General features: G+C 52.8%; 1 protein-coding gene and 1 long non-coding RNA gene across 4 annotated transcripts in view; both read left to right on the forward strand.

Annotated features, from left to right (window-relative positions):
- The window catches only part of MCFD2 (multiple coagulation factor deficiency 2, ER cargo receptor complex subunit), a 53,446-nt gene that overhangs the window by 32,110 nt on the left and 1,962 nt on the right, over nucleotides 1–19,374 (forward strand). For all 3 annotated transcript variants that reach the window (XM_040623507.1, XM_040623508.1, XM_040623506.1), the window contains exons 2-4: nucleotides 6,526–6,649; nucleotides 10,932–11,019; nucleotides 18,840–18,935. In XM_040623507.1, the coding sequence (XP_040479441.1) occupies nucleotides 6,550–6,649; nucleotides 10,932–11,019; nucleotides 18,840–18,935 (284 nt within the window). In that variant the 5' untranslated portion in view covers nucleotides 6,526–6,549. The remainder of the gene's footprint in view (nucleotides 1–6,525; nucleotides 6,650–10,931; nucleotides 11,020–18,839; nucleotides 18,936–19,374) is intronic.
- Nucleotides 11,073–13,150, forward strand: LOC121101046. Its single transcript, XR_005832994.1, has 2 exons — nucleotides 11,073–12,289; nucleotides 13,016–13,150. It is a non-coding gene; the product is annotated as an uncharacterized LOC121101046 (long non-coding RNA).

The raw sequence follows: 19,374 nt of genomic DNA on the forward strand, positions 1-19,374 counted from the left end.
GGGACACTCTCCTGACCTGTGCTGTGGGGGCGGCGGCAGGGGTGTTACTTTATGAAAGGATTTACAGAAGATGTATTTCAACACAGCATTCCCCACTAGGCATTCAGGACAGGGTATGATTTCCCAAAAACCCAATTTCCTGGCATCCTTTCAGGAATCTGCTGGTTGTGCAAAGTGAAGTTGGTGTGTTGGGGGTGGGGTGGGGTGGGGAGGAGTATCTTGGTGGGGGAGGGTAGAGCCACAGAAATTTCCAGCTGAAAGAAAGGGCCAGAGAGGGTCCTGAACTGTTGGGGCCACATCCTACCCCCATCTTGGGCACGGTAGCATTGCTGGCCTCTGCCAGCTCCCCTTCCCCTCTGCCCTACCTCACCTTCCTCCTCACCTGGCCCCCGGCTCACAGCTGTGGAGACTTGGGGAGAAGCTGCCCTCGTCCTTGCTGGCAGCCTGAGTCTCTTCAGCTGTGCCTCAGAGCCGGGCTCCAGGGGGTCAGATTCCTTCCCTGCCATCAGAGTCTCTCCTACGTTCACTGTGGGCCTGTGATGTTCAAGGGTGATGGGGACATGCCACAGGCTGGCTGTTTAGGCAGGAGCCAAGAGTCCCACATAGAGTGCCTCGGGAAGGAGGGCTTTACGTTCTTATCCTGGGGTGGAGGTGCAGGGAAAGGCTGCCATTCGGGGGGCATGCTTCCATTTAGAAAAGATGTTGCTGTATTCTAGACCAGGCTCGCCCAGTTCTGGACAGCCAGATACCCAAGTGTGAGGCCAGTCGTCACCCGTGGTTCTGGGAGAAGGTGTGGCTGGGTATTTTGATCCATCTGGGCCGGGGTCCAGCCCTGTGGGCACATGCAGCTGAGCTGTGTCACCTTCTCCCGTGGCCAGAGAGATAAGGAGCTTGGCAGTTGCTTGATGAAGTGGTGGTGGCTGTGGTCGGCAGGGCAGCAGTGGCTAACTGTGCATCCTAAGCCTGTGGCCCTTTTAGGAGACTGAAGATCTGCTCTTGAGCCCTTCCCTCTGAGGGTTTAAGTTACTGAAACAAATCAGGTATACCAGATAGTCCTGGGACTGAGGCCAGCAGCGTGGAAGCACTAAGTATCTCTGACATCGACGTCATTGTAAGATAAAAGGAGACAGAAGTAATGTGCTTGCCCACTTGACCAAGAGGGATGAGCTTGCTCTGGCCTGATGTCTATATAATGAAAGGATTTCGGAACCAGGAGTTCAAGTCCAGCCTGGCATGAACCCCATGGCCTACAGTGACTCTGGAGAAGGTCCCCTATATTCCTTGAGGACCCACAGCCTAGCCAGTAGCTTTGGTGAGCACAGCCACGAGCAGATTTAAGGATCAAAAGTTTTTATAATCTGAATGAAAACTATAAGGAACCATGCACTTACTCTGTATTTCGAGTTGGTCAAGTGGTTGTTCAGCCAATGTACCAATGAAGATGGGCTAGATTATGCTACAGTAGTGAACAGCTCTAAAACTCTCAGTGGTTTAAAACAACAAGTAAACAACACAATTTATTTTTTGCTCACAATAACGTCATCGCGGGTTTGTAAGGGCTTGGTCTGCTGTTGGTCAGGGACTGGGGCAGCCATAATTGGGCACTTTGACAGTTGTCATGGACAAACACATACCACCTCTAAAACTGTCTTGCTGGAAGTGACACCTGTCATTTCCACTCACACGGCACGTCACACAACTCCACCCGGATTCAGGTGGCTGGGGAGGTACACCCTTTCCAAGTGTCCGGAAGGAGAGAGAGCCAGAGCATTCAAGAACAGCTCCAGTGACTTCCACACACAACCAGAGGGCATGGCTTGCAGCAGGTTTCTGGTACAGATTCTATTTGCCCCGGAATTCTGAGGGGGGTGGAGCACCATGGCAGGAATCAGGGCAGTCTTCCTGGAGGAGTTGAGATCCGAGGTTAGCTTTGAAGGACAGCCTATCTTTCAGACCTACTGATCTAGACATGAGGAGGAGGAGATCAGAGGGAGCAGCCTGAAAGAGGAGATTTAGAAGGAGACCCCATCTGCTGGCCGTACGGGTCTTGTACTCATAACTCCTTCTGACCCTGGTGTCTCCAAGCTTTAGGACTCATGGGGAAGAGGAACAAAAGAAGAGGCTGGGCTGGGGTCAAGGAGAGATGAAAAGTCTGGTGGTTGCTGACCAGATGAGGAGAGGAGACAGGGCAGAGGCCCCTCTCGTCTTGTGCTTCGCTACAGGCCGGGCACCCGGCACCGTGTGAGCCTGCTACAGCCATGCGCATCTCTGGGCACGAGGAGGTGCCTGTTCAGAGAGGGGATCTGGCCCGATTTGTGGCTATGCTATCTGTCCCTCCGTGACTCCTCCAGGCTATGGGCCCCAGTCACCCCTAGAACCAAATAAAGGACCTTATTTGAGAGAAAGAGACAGAGGGGGAACTGAGTCCTAGGCGGCTCCACCCGTCAGTCAGCCAGAAGAAGCAGTGGCTGAGGGGCAGTCGTGTAATTCTGTGGGGAGCAGCATGAAGCATCTGGAGAAGGGAAGACAGGGCCTTGCTGGGAGCTGTTCCAGTCTGGAGGAGGTGTGGCCCTTACCTCTGAGACAGCCACAGGCAATGCCTTCGGGGCATCTCTTGTCTGAAATGGGGGACGTTCCATCCTGTTTCCCATCGTTCATAGCAGTTAATTAACGTTGGCAACAGGAAACCTAGGTGGGCAGAGAAGTCTGGGACTTCATTTGACTCCCAAGCGGGGCACTCACAAGAAAAGCCTTCAGCCTGGCCTATCTCTAACTGCCAGGTTGTTGCAAGGAATAGATGAGCTCTTTGATGAAAAAGTGCTAAATCATATGAACAACATTAATTATAGATAATTTAAAAACCAGGGCCTACTACAGCTTCTTTGCTTGATGTCAAGACCCCAGGAGTAGTCTAAAGACTGGACCTCTCCTTCCCCTAGGCATGGTCACCCAGGGCCAATACTCTGGGAGCAGGTATTCTCCTGCAGGGCCAGCTTCCGAGGAGTGAGGAATAAAGGAAAGGTAGCCGACCCCTGTGCCGAGGAAGGGTGGGCAGGGTGGGGATGGACAGGGGCCCTGGGAACTGGGAAAGAGGAATAGGGCACAGCACCTCCTGGAGCGAAGCTGATGGAAGGGGCTCAGTACTGTGTCCTGGGGTGGGAAGCAGGAGAACAAAGTTAGGATATTGGTGGTAGAAATCCTATATGGCAGGAGACTGAACTTGCAGCGAACAGAGACAGCAGAGGGGAAATAATGGAGAACATGGTGGCCGGAGCAGAAGGCTGGTCTCCTCAGCCTCAGACCAGGGGTGCCCCCGCCCCTCTGCCCTGAGGGGCTGCGTGTGTGATGGTGGCGAAGGTAGGGTTGGGGCAAGAGAGGGGTTGGCTTGGGGAACAGAGACCAGGCTCCAGGGATTGGGCAGCAGACCAGACACAAGGGCCAGGCGTTGGCAACCCCACCCCTGCCCCTGAAACTGTACGTTTACAGCAAAGAACTATTTGACTCTTCCTCAGAGTGGTGCCTATGCCCGCAAAACTGTCGCCTACCTTATCTCGTCCAGTCACTGTTAGACGCACCCTGGGCCGTGAGTAGGGGAGGCTGGCTTTGCCTCTGCAGGGAAGGGGGATGGTCTTCACCCCCTGCACAGACCCCCTAGTGGGCCCAAGGGCGGGACTGCCTGCCCAGGCTTCATAAAGAAGCCCTAATGCACCCAATGATAATGATAGCTACTCACTGTCATCTAGTGCAGGCCTCTGCTCTGGGGACTCTGCAGCTGGAAGGCCTCACCACAGCCCTGCCGTTACCACCCCCAGTCCCTGGATGGGAAGACAGGCACGGACAGGTGGTGGTACTTGGGCAGGAGGGGGCAGCTGGATTCCCAGCCTGACTGTCCAGCTCTCTCGGGCCTGTGCTCCAGCCCCAGTAGGAACTGGTCTCCTGGAGCTTTTCCCTTGTAGCTGACAAGTCCTTAACTCCCAGCAGGGGCAGGTGCTGTGAGGGCTCCTGGCACAGGAGGGGAGAGGCCAGCCGGGTAGAGGGGTCGCGGGGATCCGAGGGGTGGACAGGGCATGGGTCCAAGGGTGGGGGTCGGGGTGTGAGAGGGAGGGAGGAGCTGGGAGTGGGGGGCCAGGGGACACTGACAGCAAATGCAGGCCCCATTTGGCATATAAGCACATAAAAGTAAGCCTCAGTGGACAGAGGCCATGTCCTGGAGACAGCCCTGCTTTGGATTTTTGTGTTTTGAATAAGTTACTGAAACACTCTGAGCCAGGCCAGGGGAGGGTGGGTTCTGGGCTGCTCCTGACAGACTCCTAGTTGGGCCCTTGTGGCCCACGATGTCAGAGACAATCTGAACACGGTGTAAGTTCCAAAGAAGAAAGAAATTCACCTACCATACTGGAATGGGGGACGCTCAGAGAGGAAGGGCAGGAGCCCCTCAAACTCAGGGAGGTGCTGCCTTCAGAGAGGCCTCAGGGGGTCTTCTGGAATGCTATTCTAGGCACACAACAGGCTTGGCTCAAGAGGCCAGGGAGGGGGGCCAGGATACCACTTCTGGTGGTTTCCACTCCTGCTGCCTCTCTCTCCTGGATGGCTGTTGATTCCACACCTTCCTCTCCATTCCTACCATCATACTGTCGTCCAGGCCTCCTTGCTTCTTACTTGGGTCATTGCAATACCTCCCAGTAGCTCTCCCTGCCCCCAGTCTCTCCCCGTCGATGCCTTCCCCTGATCTGTCCTCCACACTGCAGGGTTTTTTTCTGAGAAGCAAATGATCTTATCACATTCTCCTGCCTAACACCCTTCAGTAGCTCCCTACAGCTCTTGGGATCAAGCACGAGCTCCTTAGGCTGCCCCCTAGGCCTTCATGCTTTGCCCGCACTTGGCCTCAGCCTCATGCCTGGTGTCCCTCTTCACTTTATATTCATTCCATTTCAAACCCTGCAGGTTTCCCTGTACCATACCTCTGTACCGTTGCCTATTCTGTCCCCTCTGCCTGAACGTTTTTTGTTTTTTTTGTGTGTGTGTCTTTCGGTTTGCCTCTTCAACTCCTCTTCATCCTTCAAAACCCAGTGTAGAGCCATCCCCTCTGTGAAACTCTCCTTGACCTCCTTGACCCAGGAAAATGTTTTCTTCCCTGACCTGCTCTCTTAGCCTTATCTCAGTGAGGTTTTGTTGTCTGTCTCCCCTACTAGACTAAGAATTCCTGGAGGGAAGTTCCTTGAGCTCGGTCATGCTCAGCACAGAGCCAAGCACATGGCATGGCCCAGAAGATGTTTACTGAGTTGAATTTAATTCAGAGACAGAAGGAGATTTAGCTCCCATTAGGAAGACACTGGCCTTTCCTCAGGAAGGTCTGACTTGCTGACGGAAAAAGGCTGCCCTTTCTTACCATGGGAGCTCGTAGGACATCCAAATACGAACCAGTGTAGGAGTACACATCAAGTATTAATGTGGCGCCAACTGGTTCCCAAGTGGAATTCTAGAAACTTGAAGTTGAAAGGGGCCCTGAGATCCAGTATTCTTGTTTACATGCAAGGAAACTGAGGTCCCAAGAAGTACACCCTCCCCCCCACACACACATCCAGGTAGTGAGTGACTCAGGTGGGTCAAGAAGACAGGTCCCTGCAATCCCAGTTTGGGGACTGTGCCACTTGAAAAGCAAGCCAACCCCTCTGAGTTGGCACCCCGGACTTGGCCTCTGTCCCTCACCTCCACAAGGAGAACATGGCCTCTGCCCCCACAGGGGAGTCAGGGTGGGCGTCCTGCGGCACCATGCCACCGTGCCAGCGGCAGATCTTCACAGAGGCGAGGCCCCCCTCATGCTCTGCACAGGGAAGGTGCCAGCACCGAGGCCATGCAGCTCAGAATAAGGAAGTTTCTCGGAGGCAAGGAGCCAGTTTTTATAACAGGAACTGCGGTTTCCTGAGAACACTGTGTTCCCTGAGAACTCCCCTCCTCTCTCCAGAGCCCTGTCCACCCCCACGCCCCTCCACGCAGGCCCCATTACTGCAGGGCTAGCCTCTGCTTCCAGTTCTGTGTCCCCAGCCACAACCTCCTTCCTGGGACCCATTCCCACTGGCCCACTGGACCTTGACCTTGGCTGTCACATCCTCATCCCAAAGACCAAAGGTCTAAAGTCATGCTCTGGTCTTCTGGGTGACACCTAGGAGGTTTGTCAGAGTGGCCTTGTTGCCGTGAGAGCTGGTGTTCTAGGACAGGAAAGGGTCTGATCTAAGTCCAGGTGCATGTTAGCTCCACAGGGCACAAGACACACTCTCCCTCTCCACCTCTCCACTACAGCAGCTCCCCCCTCCCCTGCCCCATCCTCTGTCCTCCAGCCTCCAGTTCTCTTGGCCTTGTCTCCCTACTGAGTTAAGTGCTGTTGGGGTTGGGGGCCACGTGTCGGGACATGCTTGGGCTTTTTAGCTGCAAACTCCCAAGGGCCAAAGATACAACCTTTTTATCTCAGAGAATGAAGGACACAGCCGACCCTCCCTTTTCTCTTTCTTTTTTTTCTTTTTGCAGTATAGCTACCAAGACCCACTCTAGATGACGTGGCGAGATGGAGATGGCCGTAAGATGGGTGTTAGATCAGATGACCCGGAAGTACCCAAATCGTTCCCAACCTTCCAGCCCCTCACAGAAAAAGGTAAAGGGAAGTAATAGCATACTGTGTTGCTGGCTGGAGCTTTGACCCCAGACTTAGGCAGCAACACCAAATGACCTTTTCCTTAGGTAGTTAGGCCCCAGAGCCTTGCACCCAAGAGCCCTTTCCCCCTAAGGCCACACCCGCATCTCAGGTGAGCAGAGGCCAGCACAGAAGCAGTGGGGACCCCAGGGGGTGGGCCTTCCTGGAACAGGTGCGGGCTCACCTTGTCCAAATGGAGCAGGTGGGGCTGAGGGAAGAAGGGGGTGGGAGAAAGAGCTGTCTAGGGCTACTTGCGACAAGCCAGGTGAGGGCACATACAGAGAAACATCTGTTTGAAGGGGGAGCTATCCATGGGCCTTTCCTCTTTGGGCTGAGCCCCCAGCTCAGCACTGCTCTGACTTGGCCTGCAAGGGGCCAGGCCTTAGGGCACTAGGTCTTTTATTTATTTATTTATTTACAATTTTATTTATTCATTTGACAGAGAGAGAGAGAACACAAGCAGGTAGAGGGAGAAGCAGGCAGAGGGATAAGCAGGCTCCCCACTTAGCTAGGAGCCTAATGCGGGACTCGATCCCAGGACCCTGGGATCAAAACCCAAGCCAAAGGCAGACACTCAACCAACTGAACTACCCAGGCGCCCGGCACTAGGTCTTTTAAAGAGACAGAGTGATGTCAACCCACTAACACAGTGGCCCAAAGGACATCCTTGAATTGGCCCAGGAGGGCTGTGGGAATGGACAGAGAGAACTGTTTCCCTCCCCAGGGCCAACGGCCACACCCATACCTCCCCCCAGCCCTAACATGCCCGTCTGACTTCTTCATTCCTTCTTTCCTTCCTTCCTTCCCTCCCTCCCTTCCTTTTGCTTGTTTTATTATTGTTTTGTTTGTCTGGCAGACTGCTTCCATGAAGGCCCTGGAGGCCATTTTCTTTTTACCAAGTTGTCTAGGCTCATTATGGAGACTCAGGTGACAGATGGGGAAGGTCTAGAGGGTTCTGCATTGCCTGCCTTCTTAGAGGAGGTCCAGGATGCCTGGTGACCTCTGGAACTGTGGCATTGTATCCTAAGTGAATGATGTTCTTTTCCCACATCTCAGATTTCTCCAGTTTCTCCAAATTCACCCCCCCCAAATATATATGTATATTACTCAGATAAAATGGAGTTGCAAGGCAGTTGGTGTCGTGGAAAAGTGGCAGCTCTGGGCTGTAATCTCTGTTTTCTCACTTCCTGGCTACGGAGAGCTTGGACAAGTTCCTAGCAACTTGGGCCTGGGTTTGCTCATTTGCAAGACAGGGGCGTTGTCCTCCCGGTGGCTGTGAGAATCACTGTGATGCCCTGTGGGGACAACCTGGGTTCTGCCCCCGCAGCAGAGGTAACAGTTACTCTAGATTAGAAAAGAAATGCAAATAATAGTGATAATAAAGACTGACAGGTAGAGAACACTTAACTATATGTCAGACACTCAACCAAGGATTTAAATCTAATCCTATTCAATCCCAGAATAGCTCTGTAGGGTGGGGGCTAGTGAGCCCCATTTTACAGAAGGAACCCAGGACACAGAGAGGCAAGTAACTTGTTCAAGAAGTAGAGTCAGGATTCAAACCCAGACACCCTGACTCCAGAGTGGTTATTTTACGAAGGGGCAGCAAAAAGGGGCAGAAGTGAAGCTGGGTACGTATCAGTCATGGCCCAGAGGTTTGTCTGTTGTTAAAGATGGGAACCCTGTGAAGCATTTGGTAAAGATCTCATTGGGGAGGTAGTCCCCCCACTCCTTGGCTGCAGACAGGGCTTCCTGAGCCATCCCACGGGGATGCTGGGTAGAGAGAGTAGCCTCCCCTATCTTTCAGAGTCCCTGTTGAAAGAGCTCATTCAGCTTCTCACCCAGCTCTGATGCGTCCCAGGCAGCCCAGACCCAGCCAGTTGTGGGCGGGCGTGGGGGTGGGGGGCACTCGGGGAGTGGTGGGCAGGGCCTCGTATCTCGGAATGTGCGGATTTGAGAGAGGAGCTGGGATGGCAGCACTGCTGACTTGCAAAAGATATCTGTTGGCATTCGGACAGAGTGAAGGAAAGCTTGTGATTGTAGCCATAAATCAAACGTGGACAGAGGAAAAACCATCAGACTTTTTGTAGTTATTTTGTACAGAAGAGGTGGAAAAACACAGCTGTGGTGTGAGAGCTGGGCTGGCTGGATGTTGGCAGAGGTGGGACTTGCAGAGTGGGGTGTGGGGGGTCCCCGGCCCCAGAAAGCTATTGCAATGGCCCTCGCTTTCAGGATCGCCCCTTCCCAGAGAAGTAGGGCCCTTCCTCATGGGCGCTGTCCTGGCGGATACCTGAAAAGGCCCGGTGTATCTTTAGCGCTCTTGCTTGCCTCTTTGTGGGTTTCGAGTTCGGGCTCTGCCACTTAGAGCCCTGTGCCCTTTGGCAAGCCCCTTAAAAGTAAAGGACTGTATGCAGCTGGTGCCTGCCATATGCCAGTTCCTGGGGTTGGCCTTCTCACTGGAATGTAGCTTCTTCCTCACTAAGACACCTGATTTAATTCAAGCATCTGCTCCCTGCTCCCCCTCCCCCCTCCCCCCTTAGGCCCATCCTTAGCTTCAGAAGGTGGGTCCTGATTGGCTCCAGCCAATCGTGGTGGTCCCGTTCCTTTGGCTTGTGATGGGTTTAGGCATGGATATGTAACCCAATCCTGGCTAAGGAGATGTAAGAGGAAGTCTGTTGGGCGTGCTCCAGGGGAAGGTTTCTCACCTCGTACTCCTAGGAGGAGATGATCTCTTACTCTTCCGGATATTGTGCCTACAGCCACTGGGAGCGTCTAGCTCCCAGAGGCTGGCAACAGCGACGAGGATAGCCGAGCAGAGAGGTGGAAGGAACCTGGGGCCTCAAGCTGCTATGTTAACCATTGCTGGGGCCAGCCTACCTTGTGGTTTCCTGTTGTTGTCTAAGCCATTTTGAGTTGCGTTTTCTGTTAATGGCAATTAAGTGTCCCTACCACTTCTTGCTTCACCGAAAAATGGGTAGGTTCTAGAATTATGTTCTTTTCCCCAAGTTAAAGTGTCCAGAGGTGGGTTGCTTGGTCCCAGTGGTGTCATTCTCTTTTAGCTTTTCAGATAACCAGTCACCACCTCAGATGCAAACACATCCCTAAGGTGGGTTCAAATAACAACCACTTTGACCCTCCAACATTCAGGCCATTTTTCTGGATAGCTCTCATTAGGGCAGGTGTGTTCTCTCAGGCAGATGTAAAATGATCTTAGAACGTACCTGTCCAACAAATGTCCCTCACTGTGGGCGCCTTGCATCAGTATATGCTCTTGATTGGAATGAGATATTTTACACGCAATGTGGTGAATTATTAAGCACCGACTGTCTAGTTTTGCCTCCGAATGTCTGTACTCCCTGAATGTATGCAGGTTGGGGACTAGAAACTCCATGATGACTGCTGGAGATCTCTGGCTTTCTAATAAGGGATCCTGGTGGATCTCTTCCATCTGGGAGTCTCCCACCTCAGTTCTTAGCCTGGGGGAGGAGCTTATTAATGTGGGACTGTCCATTCTCTCCATCAAGAGAGAAAGATTAAAGGCCTACATTCCCCCCTCCCCCACACCTCCAAGCCAGACAGCTGGGACCATTGAGATGTTTGTCCCTTTCAAAGATGCTAGGGGGTCAGGCAGTGGTCAGGGAGGGGTCCATTTCTGCTAGAGAAGACTCCCGGCCTGCGTCCCATATTTGCCTAACGCTCCCTACCCAAGTAGGCCTCTGCTTAATATCCCGGGAGTCAAGTGCTCAAGTCAAACAAGCCCAGGGAGGACTAGGGAGATTGGACATGGACTGTTCCCGCTCTTACTCACAGTTCATCCCTGCTGTGGAGCTCTGTAAGGCCCAGGTTGAATCCGTGAGTGGATCCTTGGGGGAGGGCAGGGTGGCAGGAGTCCTGAGCCCAGCTGAGTCCCAGTGAGGTCAGGATGATCTGGTCTCTCCAGGGACAACCTCATCAGCCTGGGGACAGAGGTAGACCTCAGCCAAGAGAAGGCAGGGAGCTCCTTCGGACTTCACGTGCACTGTCCTATTGTCCCGGGGCTTCTCCTTGCTCGTGGAAATGGAGCTTGTTCTCTTGGAGGCAGTGAGTGCCTTCCCTGCTACCTTCAGTTAGGAGGAAACTGAGACCAGTGACTCCTAACACAGCCTTAGAGTCTCCCTGGGTTCAAATCCCGGCTGTGCCATTACTGCTTGTATGACCGTGTGCTAGTTTTGTGACCACTGTGTCCTGCTGTCCTCATCCACAGAGTGGGGAGAAGCACAGCATCCCTCTCGGAGTGGTCAGGCCTGTTACGAGAGAACTGGCACGTGGAGAGCATTCAGATCAAGCACATGGTAGGTGTCTAAAAGACAAGAGCTGCTCTCATGACCTCAGTCATCCGGTAAGTGAAGCGTCCAGCTGGGTTCTCTCCCAGAGTTCTTTGTTATCTAATTGTAATCCCCCCGTTTGTCAGACGTGCTTGTATGCCACGGTTCTGAACATAGTCTCGATTCTCATTCAGCCCACATGTTGGCCCTGTGAGCGAGGTGGGTCCTGTCTTATTGGTTCCATTTGATCAATGACCAGAAGGTAAGGGAGCTCTGGGATCAGCTGAGCATGTGTCCGCATGTGTAAGGGGGACAGGTAGGTTTTCAGAGCCCCTCCATCTAGGCCACTGGAGGTCTCCATGAAGAGTCATGAGGAGCACAATCAGCCCTCCTAATCTAGAAAACCAAGGGTTAGAGGACCTGCAGCTGAGTCAGAGAAGGGCCAGCAGGGAGGGCCGGCTGGGAGGCGATCCTGGCACACTGGCTTGAGGGCTCTGGTCATGGAAGGGGGAAGGGCTGAGGTGGGCGGCTGGTGGTCTGGAGGCCACCCATGGTGATCACGGACCTCAGGTAGAACCCTGGGCAAAGCCATGAATGACGGCTCCCCAGGACTTTGTGGCAGAAGTGGGGGGTTGAGGGGCATTCAGGGCAGCTCCCCTAAATGTTTTCGCTCCTCTCTGAGCTGTGTTTGAGTGTGTCCCCTGTTGAGATGGAGTCCAGGGCTGAGGGAATGACCTGTCATACTCAAGTAGGGGGCTGATGTGCACAAGAGACCTGGACACTTCTCTTCTGGTGGCATTTAAAATATTTCAAGGAGAGGTGCCTGGGTGGCTCAGTCGGTTTAAGTGTCTAGTTCTTGATCTCAGCTCAGGTCTTGATCTCAGGGTTGTGAGTTCAAGCCCCATGTTGGGCTCCACGCTGAACGTAGAACCTACGTAACATAAGAAATATTTCCAGGGGGCTGCCTGCCTTCATCCACCACACTTCTGCCCCTGTGGCATCCCTCCCGTTCCCCTACAGCTATTCCCCAAGCTAGATTAAGCTGTTTCTTCTGAGAAGTCTTCCTCTAGACTGTCTCCTTTTACTCTGAAAACAACCTGACCAGATCAAAAAGTTTAAAAGAAAAAGCAGCCATATGACTGCCAAACATTATTATTTTTCCTGTTTTTTTCCAAACTTGGCCCAAGTGCTGGCCTGTTTTCACCCCACCATCCTGTGTCCTAGTTGTAAACCTGGCATCAGAATCCTCAGTTGCCCATTCTTATGATACGTTAAATCGGCTCAACGCTCCTTCCAGGTATGTGGGTTCCCTCTGTCTGTCTGCCCCTCTAGGTCTGTTCTCCACCTTCCCCAGCCTGCTCTGGCCCTGGTGGGGGGGCGCCCCTGGTGTCTCTCTGTGTATTTAAATTTCAGTTCCCTCTAAATCACCTCTGTAAAGGCCCTGTCCCCCAACATAGTCACATTCGGAGGTACTGGGCGTTCGGGCTCAAACATGGTTTGGGGGACCCACAATTCAGCCCACAATGTCATTCCCCCTGCTCCCTCCCTGTGGGGTTACTGGGGCCTGACTGCACCCTCCACAGAAGGTCACAGCCCTTGTCCGTCTTGTCAGACAGCCCCCAGCTGGTTCTCTCCATTCCCCCTCAGGCCTAGTCGAGTTGATAGTGTGGGGCTGTTACCAGCCCTTGGGGTGTCCACAGGCACACACCCCCCAAGACTCCCTGCCCTGAGGAATCCTCGCCGCCCTTCCTTCACACAGATATGCATTGAATGTCTGAATGTTCCACTTGGCAGCTCCTCTCTTTCCCCCAGCTGCCAGCCCCAACTCTAAAATTACTGTTATTTCTTTTGTATTATCCAGTTCAGTGGACCCCCCTCCACACTTCCAGCCCATCCAGGCCGTTCCCTAGGGGCTCCACATTTCACACCCAAAGCGGCCGGCTGGTACTGGGCCAACTATAGGTGTTCTGTGAAGACTCTGCCACCATTTGTAAACTAACAATTTCCTCTTCTGCATTTACAGCCTCTTTCCACTTAATACCAGAGCATGACAATCTTTCCGTGTGTTCCGCACACTCGTGTTGTTCCAAAGAGGTGGCGTGCCTCCATTTACCTGACTGTTCTGGCATTTATCCTTCATTAAACAACTCTATAGACCCAGCTCCTTGCGTCTTCATTGTCCCCATTGCAGGGGTGTGGAAGTGGTCTACAACCGTGTTTTCATCACCTCGCCGCACAGAAAGCTTGGACTTCCCCTGAGTTATCTGGCTGGTGATTGTTGATGGTGCTTATTCTGGGCCTGAGGTTCTCAGGACCCACCCCTGAGAGGGACTCACAAAGACCAGAAAAGCTGTGGACCTTGGAGCTCATCCGAAAGGGAACATTCGGCAAGCCTAGTGAATGTAGGGCCTGCGTTGAAGGAATTATGACAGGAAGAGCTTTGCCACCAAACATGTTAATAGCTGCTACTGGCTCTACAGAACTTTCCGTTCCTATCCTACCACCTGTGTAGCGAGCCAATGAGAGCAGTTGCTTTTTATGTTGAGCCTAACGATTGCAGAATTTCCCCAAGTGTAGGCCACGGAACACCAGCCACATGGCATCCTCTGAGAAAAGAAGAATGTTGAGTGGTTAAGAAGGTTTAGAGAACACTCTCTCCACTTCTCACGTATTTAGTTAAGTCTCAGAATCAGGCAATAATAAAAAACACATTCAGTTTTAGGGGCGCCTGGGTGGTGCAGTCGTTAAGCATCTGCCTCTGGCTCAGGGCGTGATCCTGGCGTTCTGGGATCGAGCCCCAGGTCAGGCTCTTCCGCTGGGAGCCTGCTTCTTCCTCTCCTGCTCGCCCTGCTTGTGTTCCCTCTCTCGCTGGCTGTCTCTCTCTGTCGAATGAATAAATAAAATCTTTAAAAAAAAAAATTCAGTTTTAAAACCCATTACTTCCCAAAGTTATTAGACTTTTTTTTTTTTTTTTTTTTTTTTTTTTTTACATAACACCATTTAACATCTCACAAAACTTGAGGTTCATGGAATAGACTTTAGGAAACATTGCCCAAAGAAACATTGCCTGCAAGTCTCCTCTGAATAAAGAGAAAAGGTAGAATCATCAAAGATGGTCAGCTTTATAATCCTGTGAAAATTGCGGATACAAACGCGACAGCTAACTGGAGTGTGGGGCGAGGACGTCCTTCAGTCAGGCTACCCGGTGGCAGTCCTGGGTATATTGAGTAGCCCCGGAAGAAAGTCCGAATTAGTTCAAGGATGGTTTGGGTAAGGTCTGGAGTCATAGGGAGCATTATCACAAACATAAGAAGTTAGGGCTATTTAGAATATATTGTGAATCTTTCGAAAAAAAATCAGTACAGAAAAATCCTACTCTTTCCCTAATTGTTCTTAACTACTGTCTTTGAAGACTGGTCTCTGAGCTGGGAGATGAGGGCTCTGTTCTTAGACTTCCCAGCAGTCTGGCGTGGTCATGTTTAGGCAGCGCAAGGGACGGCTGGAGGGCGGGTGTCTGGGCTCAGGCGCACCTTTCCATCCTCTGTAGAAAAAGGCCTGTGAAGTGGGGTGGGTCCTAACTCTGCCATTTTTGTGCCATTTAGTCTTGCCTGAGCTGGTTTTCCTAGGGTCTCGAGAAGCCATCAACTGTGACCTTACCTCCCCTCAACCCCATGCCCTAAGGCAGCCCAGCCTCCCCCCAAGATCAGCATGGAGCCCAGGAGGGAGAGACACTGCTGGGGGTGCGGGCCCAGGAGCCACTGAGTTCTCCACAAACCCTGGCCTGGAGCAGCGAGGTGTTGTCTGGTTGCCCAGAGGGACAAAACTGCCCCAGAGACATGGAGAGAAAAGGGGGAGGAGTAGGCGAGATCTACCACACAAAGAGAAAGGGTCCAAAAGGTCATTCGTTGTGTGGCTGGCCTGGGCACCCACTTCTTCATTTCCAGCCAGATCCAGCTGGGCAGAGCACAAAGGGGGCCCTTCCCGGCCGGCTTCCCACTGCAGGGACAGTTCTGTCCTTGGATGGAAAAGCTGCCTGGCAGCGGATGCTAGGGACAGGCTTTTAAGTTACCTAGTGGGCTTCTCATCCGACGGGCTGACTGTGTGCATTTGGGGTTCCCTGCAAAGCTGTCCACTTGGGTGCAGGGAGTTGCGGGGATATGCGGCTGTCTCTGGTCCATGCTCCCCAGTGAGAGACAGAAGAGCAGTGGCCCCAAGGCAGAGGGTTGCCAAGACCACGTGGCTTATGGGGAGGGGCAGGGACAGGAGTGCAGTACCCTCAGAGCTGATGGTGGTATGGAAAGAACCCCGTAAGAACAATAATATTGACGGCAAGAATGAGAACACTACACGACAATGAGGACAATAGCAACAACAGATATGATAATAGTTCATGCCTTATTCATTTAGCTGGTATTCACAGAGTCCCTCCTAGGTGCCAGCACCTGCTAGGCACCCAGAATGGAAGTAGACAAGGTCCCTGCCCTCATGGCATTTCCGGTCCAATGTGGAATCAAGCTGAGCTTCCGAAGACAAAATCACACTGTGATCATAGCAAGCTCTCTCAGGAAACACTGCCAGGTACTAAGCATTGCACTCTTTACCTGACTCACCTCTTGCAGTTTTTGCAACAATTCTACGTGGCTAGTGCTTGTATCAGCCCATTTTACAGAGGAAGCAAAGGAGGCTCCAAAAGGTGAGGTGCCATGCCTTTGGACATGCAGTATGAACCTGAACTCGGACAGGGAGAGACCCAGACTGGTCAACTACATTTCTTGCTCTTGGAGGGGACACTAAGTCTGACACGAAGGTGAGGAGGGCACATTGTGCCTGTGGAGGTGAGGCGGTGATGGTACAGCAGGGCTACGTGTCAAGAGGCCGCATGCAGAATGCCAGGCTCTGGGACTCTGTGGCTGAGGCTGAGGGGATAAATGTGACCAGGGTGCTTTCTGTCCTGTTGCCCCATCTGGGGCCAAGGACCTGCTCTCTGCCCCTGCAAAGGTGCAGGTCAGCGGATACCCACCGAGCGGTGGGATGACAGGGGGGCTTCCTTGCAGGAACATATGCATCCCCTGGGAGATGTGAAGACCTTGTACGTGTTGTGGGTCAGGGGATGTTTGGGTGTGAGCTCGGGTCTGGATGTAGGCGTGGGCAGGGCATGTGGGCGGGTGGAGGCAGGCCAGTGGGGCAGGGTCTGTGTGCATCAGGGAGAGGGAGGAAAAGCTGGGGGGGGGGGCGGGCATGACTCAGTGCCAGCATGAGGCCTGTGACTTTCTCCTGTGGCTGAGGGAGCCATCAGTGGTTTGGGCCGGACTGAGCTGGCAGAGGGGCGCTGGTGCAGCCTCTGATGGGATGGGAGAGGGGCTTGGTGTGGGGACATCTGAGCTTCCCCAGGGCTGCCTGTAGGAGAGCCTTCTGCCCTGTCCTCTGACAGGCCTACCCCTCAGCTCTTTGGAGCCACCAATCTTCCCTTTAGGGAATTGCTGTCTTTAGGGCTTTTTGCAACCCGACTGAGAGGAGGAAATTCTCAGGCTCCCTGGAGAACCATATCTGATTGAACTCAGAATTGGAGGGAATGGCTGACAACCCTCTGAGCATCAGGGAGGCATCCACGACTGAAATTGTCTGCCTGGTGTAAAATGGCGCGGGACCCTCCAACCAGCAGGGTCTCCTCATTGGCTGCACATTGGGATCACCTGGGAACCCTAAAACAATACCGGTCTGTGGGCTCCAGAGGTTCTGATTTAGTTGGTCTGGGATGTGACCTGGGCGTCAGGATTTTAGAGCTCCCCAGAGGATTCTAGTGTGTGACCAGAGCTGGGGACCACTGCCCTGCTGCATAGGGAGGCTTTTTAGTCAGCAGTGACACTGAAGCCATGGGCCTCCTCAAATCAAAGTCCTGTCTGGACACCCGGGGGCGACTCTTGCTAGGGTGACTGTAACACTAAATTTCTTGAAATGCCCTGAAGTCCTGAGAGGAGAGTTGCCGATTCTCAGTGGAACCACCTGAGGCCTGACACCAAGAGGGCCCTGTCCTTAGCGCCTGTCTCTTTCTGTCCCTCGGAACTACTCTTTCCTACCCTGGAGCAGGATCCCCACCCCAATCAAGCCAAATTTTTTTTTGACAACCATTAAAGATAAAACTTTAAAAAATCATCTAAGAAGGCATGTGTAACCCACTGAAAATGTCAGGGCAGTGAGTCACTGTGCTCCTGGGCCCCTCAGATTCTTATGTAAGGTTGAGTCAATTTTTATGAAGTCCGCGCATAGCAGAAAAAAATTGGAAGGCTCTCAAGATGTGTGTGTGTGTGTGTGTGTGTGTGAGAGAGAGAGAGAGAGAGAGAGAGAGAGAGAGAGAAACAGAGAAAGCAAGAGAGAGAGAAAGTGAGCCAGAGAGCAAAAGAGCCTTGTCATTTGTAGCTTTCAGACACTGCTGGTAACTCGGAATAACTTCAGAGATTCCTCATCCCCTACACTTGTTCTCCATTCCCTGTACTTCATTTTCCATCCAAATTTTGCCTCTTCATAGAAGTGACTTTTTGCTCCAGAGCGCAGGAGTGCAGATCCCATGATGCAGCTACTTGGGCTCAGGCACGGCTGTCCCTGGATCCCCAGGACAGGGAGGCCGGTGTGGGTGGGATGCCTCTGTTCTGCTCATCCTGGGTGGGGGCTGCACCCCTACTATGTGCAGGCCCCACAGCTCAAGCGGTGGATAAGACAGGTCTGGGCCCCGTTCTGGGTCTGGGTCCTTTATTTCTGGATTTCTCAGAAAAACACAGAGGCTGTGGAGCAGAATCCAGGAGAAAAAAGAATTGCAGGCACTTCAAGGAACAAAATAAGGGAGGCCATTCCTTCGGGAATAAGGTTGCTCTTTGAGAATTTGACCATAAAATTGACACACAGGGAACAGACGGACGCAAAGTCATTCTGAAAAGAGAGAACAGGCCCTGGCCAGCAAGACCGGTTTCGGTGTAAAGGGAAAGCTGCCTGTCTGAAGGGGCCAGGTCTCCCGTGGGGGTGTCAAAAGGAGCCAGGCCCCAGAACGTGGACACAGCTGGCTCCCACTGCCTCACAGAGGGACAGGCAGTCTGGCTGCATCCTCACAGTGACGCCTGCTGGGGGCGGGGGGTTGGGGTGGGGGCGGAGGCCTCACCCTGGTGCTGCCTGAGATTTGCAGTCTATACCCGGTAAGGACTGGCCCTGGTTTTGAGTCCAGGCTCCCCAGGACTGGCTGTCCAAGAAGTGTGCCGTGGGAACGGGGTGACATTACATGTACAGACAGAGAGCGACCGGGCAGTGATCGTCTTCCTGACGATGGACAAATCCCCCTTCCAGGTTGACAGGACAGTCCTGCGAGCTTGCCCCACGTGACTCCTTCCCGCTGTCACCGAGATACGGGTGAAAGATCACCAGGAGAGCCCCTGAAGGTGGGGAAGTCATCGGTAAATGGAACCCGCTGGCCCCCCCAGGAGGGTCCCCAGTGCCTCACCCCCTTCTCTTCCTCCTGAGCTGTGCTGTTCAGTGACGTAGCCACTAGCCTCCTGTGGCTGCGGAAGAGCCTACCCTAGGGGACAAATACATACGGGATTTTGAAGACTTAGTGTGAAAAACGGATGTAAAAGGTCTCAAATTTTCTTGGGGCGCCTAGCCAGCTCAGTCAGTAGAGCATGCAACTCTTGATCTCGGGGTTGTGAGTTTGAGCCCCATGGTGGGTGTAGAGAGGATTTAAATATAAAATCTTTTTAAAAAATAATTTTCTATGTTGATTACATGTAGAAATAATATTTTAGATATATTGGATTAAAGAAAGTGTTATTAAGATTCATCTCTCCGGTTTCTTTTTGCCTTAGGTCCTGCCTCAGGCACCTCCAAAATGAAAATAAAGGGACAAAGACAATAGAAGAACAGACAACAGCCGCAGAATCGTGGAAGCCAAAATCGGATGGGTGAGGGGTCATGGACTGTACTGACCGGATACAGTTGAATTCGACATTGGTGTACTGGGTTCAGTGGTGTCCCCCTGAAATTCAGTCCACCTGGAAATTCTCGGGGTGACTTTCTTTGGAAATAGGGTTTTGCAGACATCGTTATGTTGAAATGAGATTTTATTGGGTTAGGGGGAGCCCTCAGCCCCATGAAGATACAGAAACGCAGAAGGAAGCCCGCGCTGGCTGCAGGCAGTAGGGGGGTGGTCTCAGGGTTACCCAAACAACTCGTTGGCTCCAGAGGGTGGGGGCAGGGGAACAGAAGGTGGGGGGAGAAGCCACCTGGCTTAGCCAGCCTGGAGTCGTGTTTTCCTTGGCTGGAGCTGGAATTCCTCTCAAGGTTCCTGCCCCCAGAGAGCAGCGCGGCTGGACGGGGTAGTGGCCGGATGCTGTGTTTCAT

The sequence above is a fragment of the Ursus maritimus genome, unplaced genomic scaffold (genome assembly GCF_017311325.1).
Source record: "Ursus maritimus isolate PB19 unplaced genomic scaffold, ASM1731132v1 scaffold_6, whole genome shotgun sequence".
NCBI lineage: Eukaryota > Metazoa > Chordata > Mammalia > Carnivora > Ursidae > Ursus > Ursus maritimus.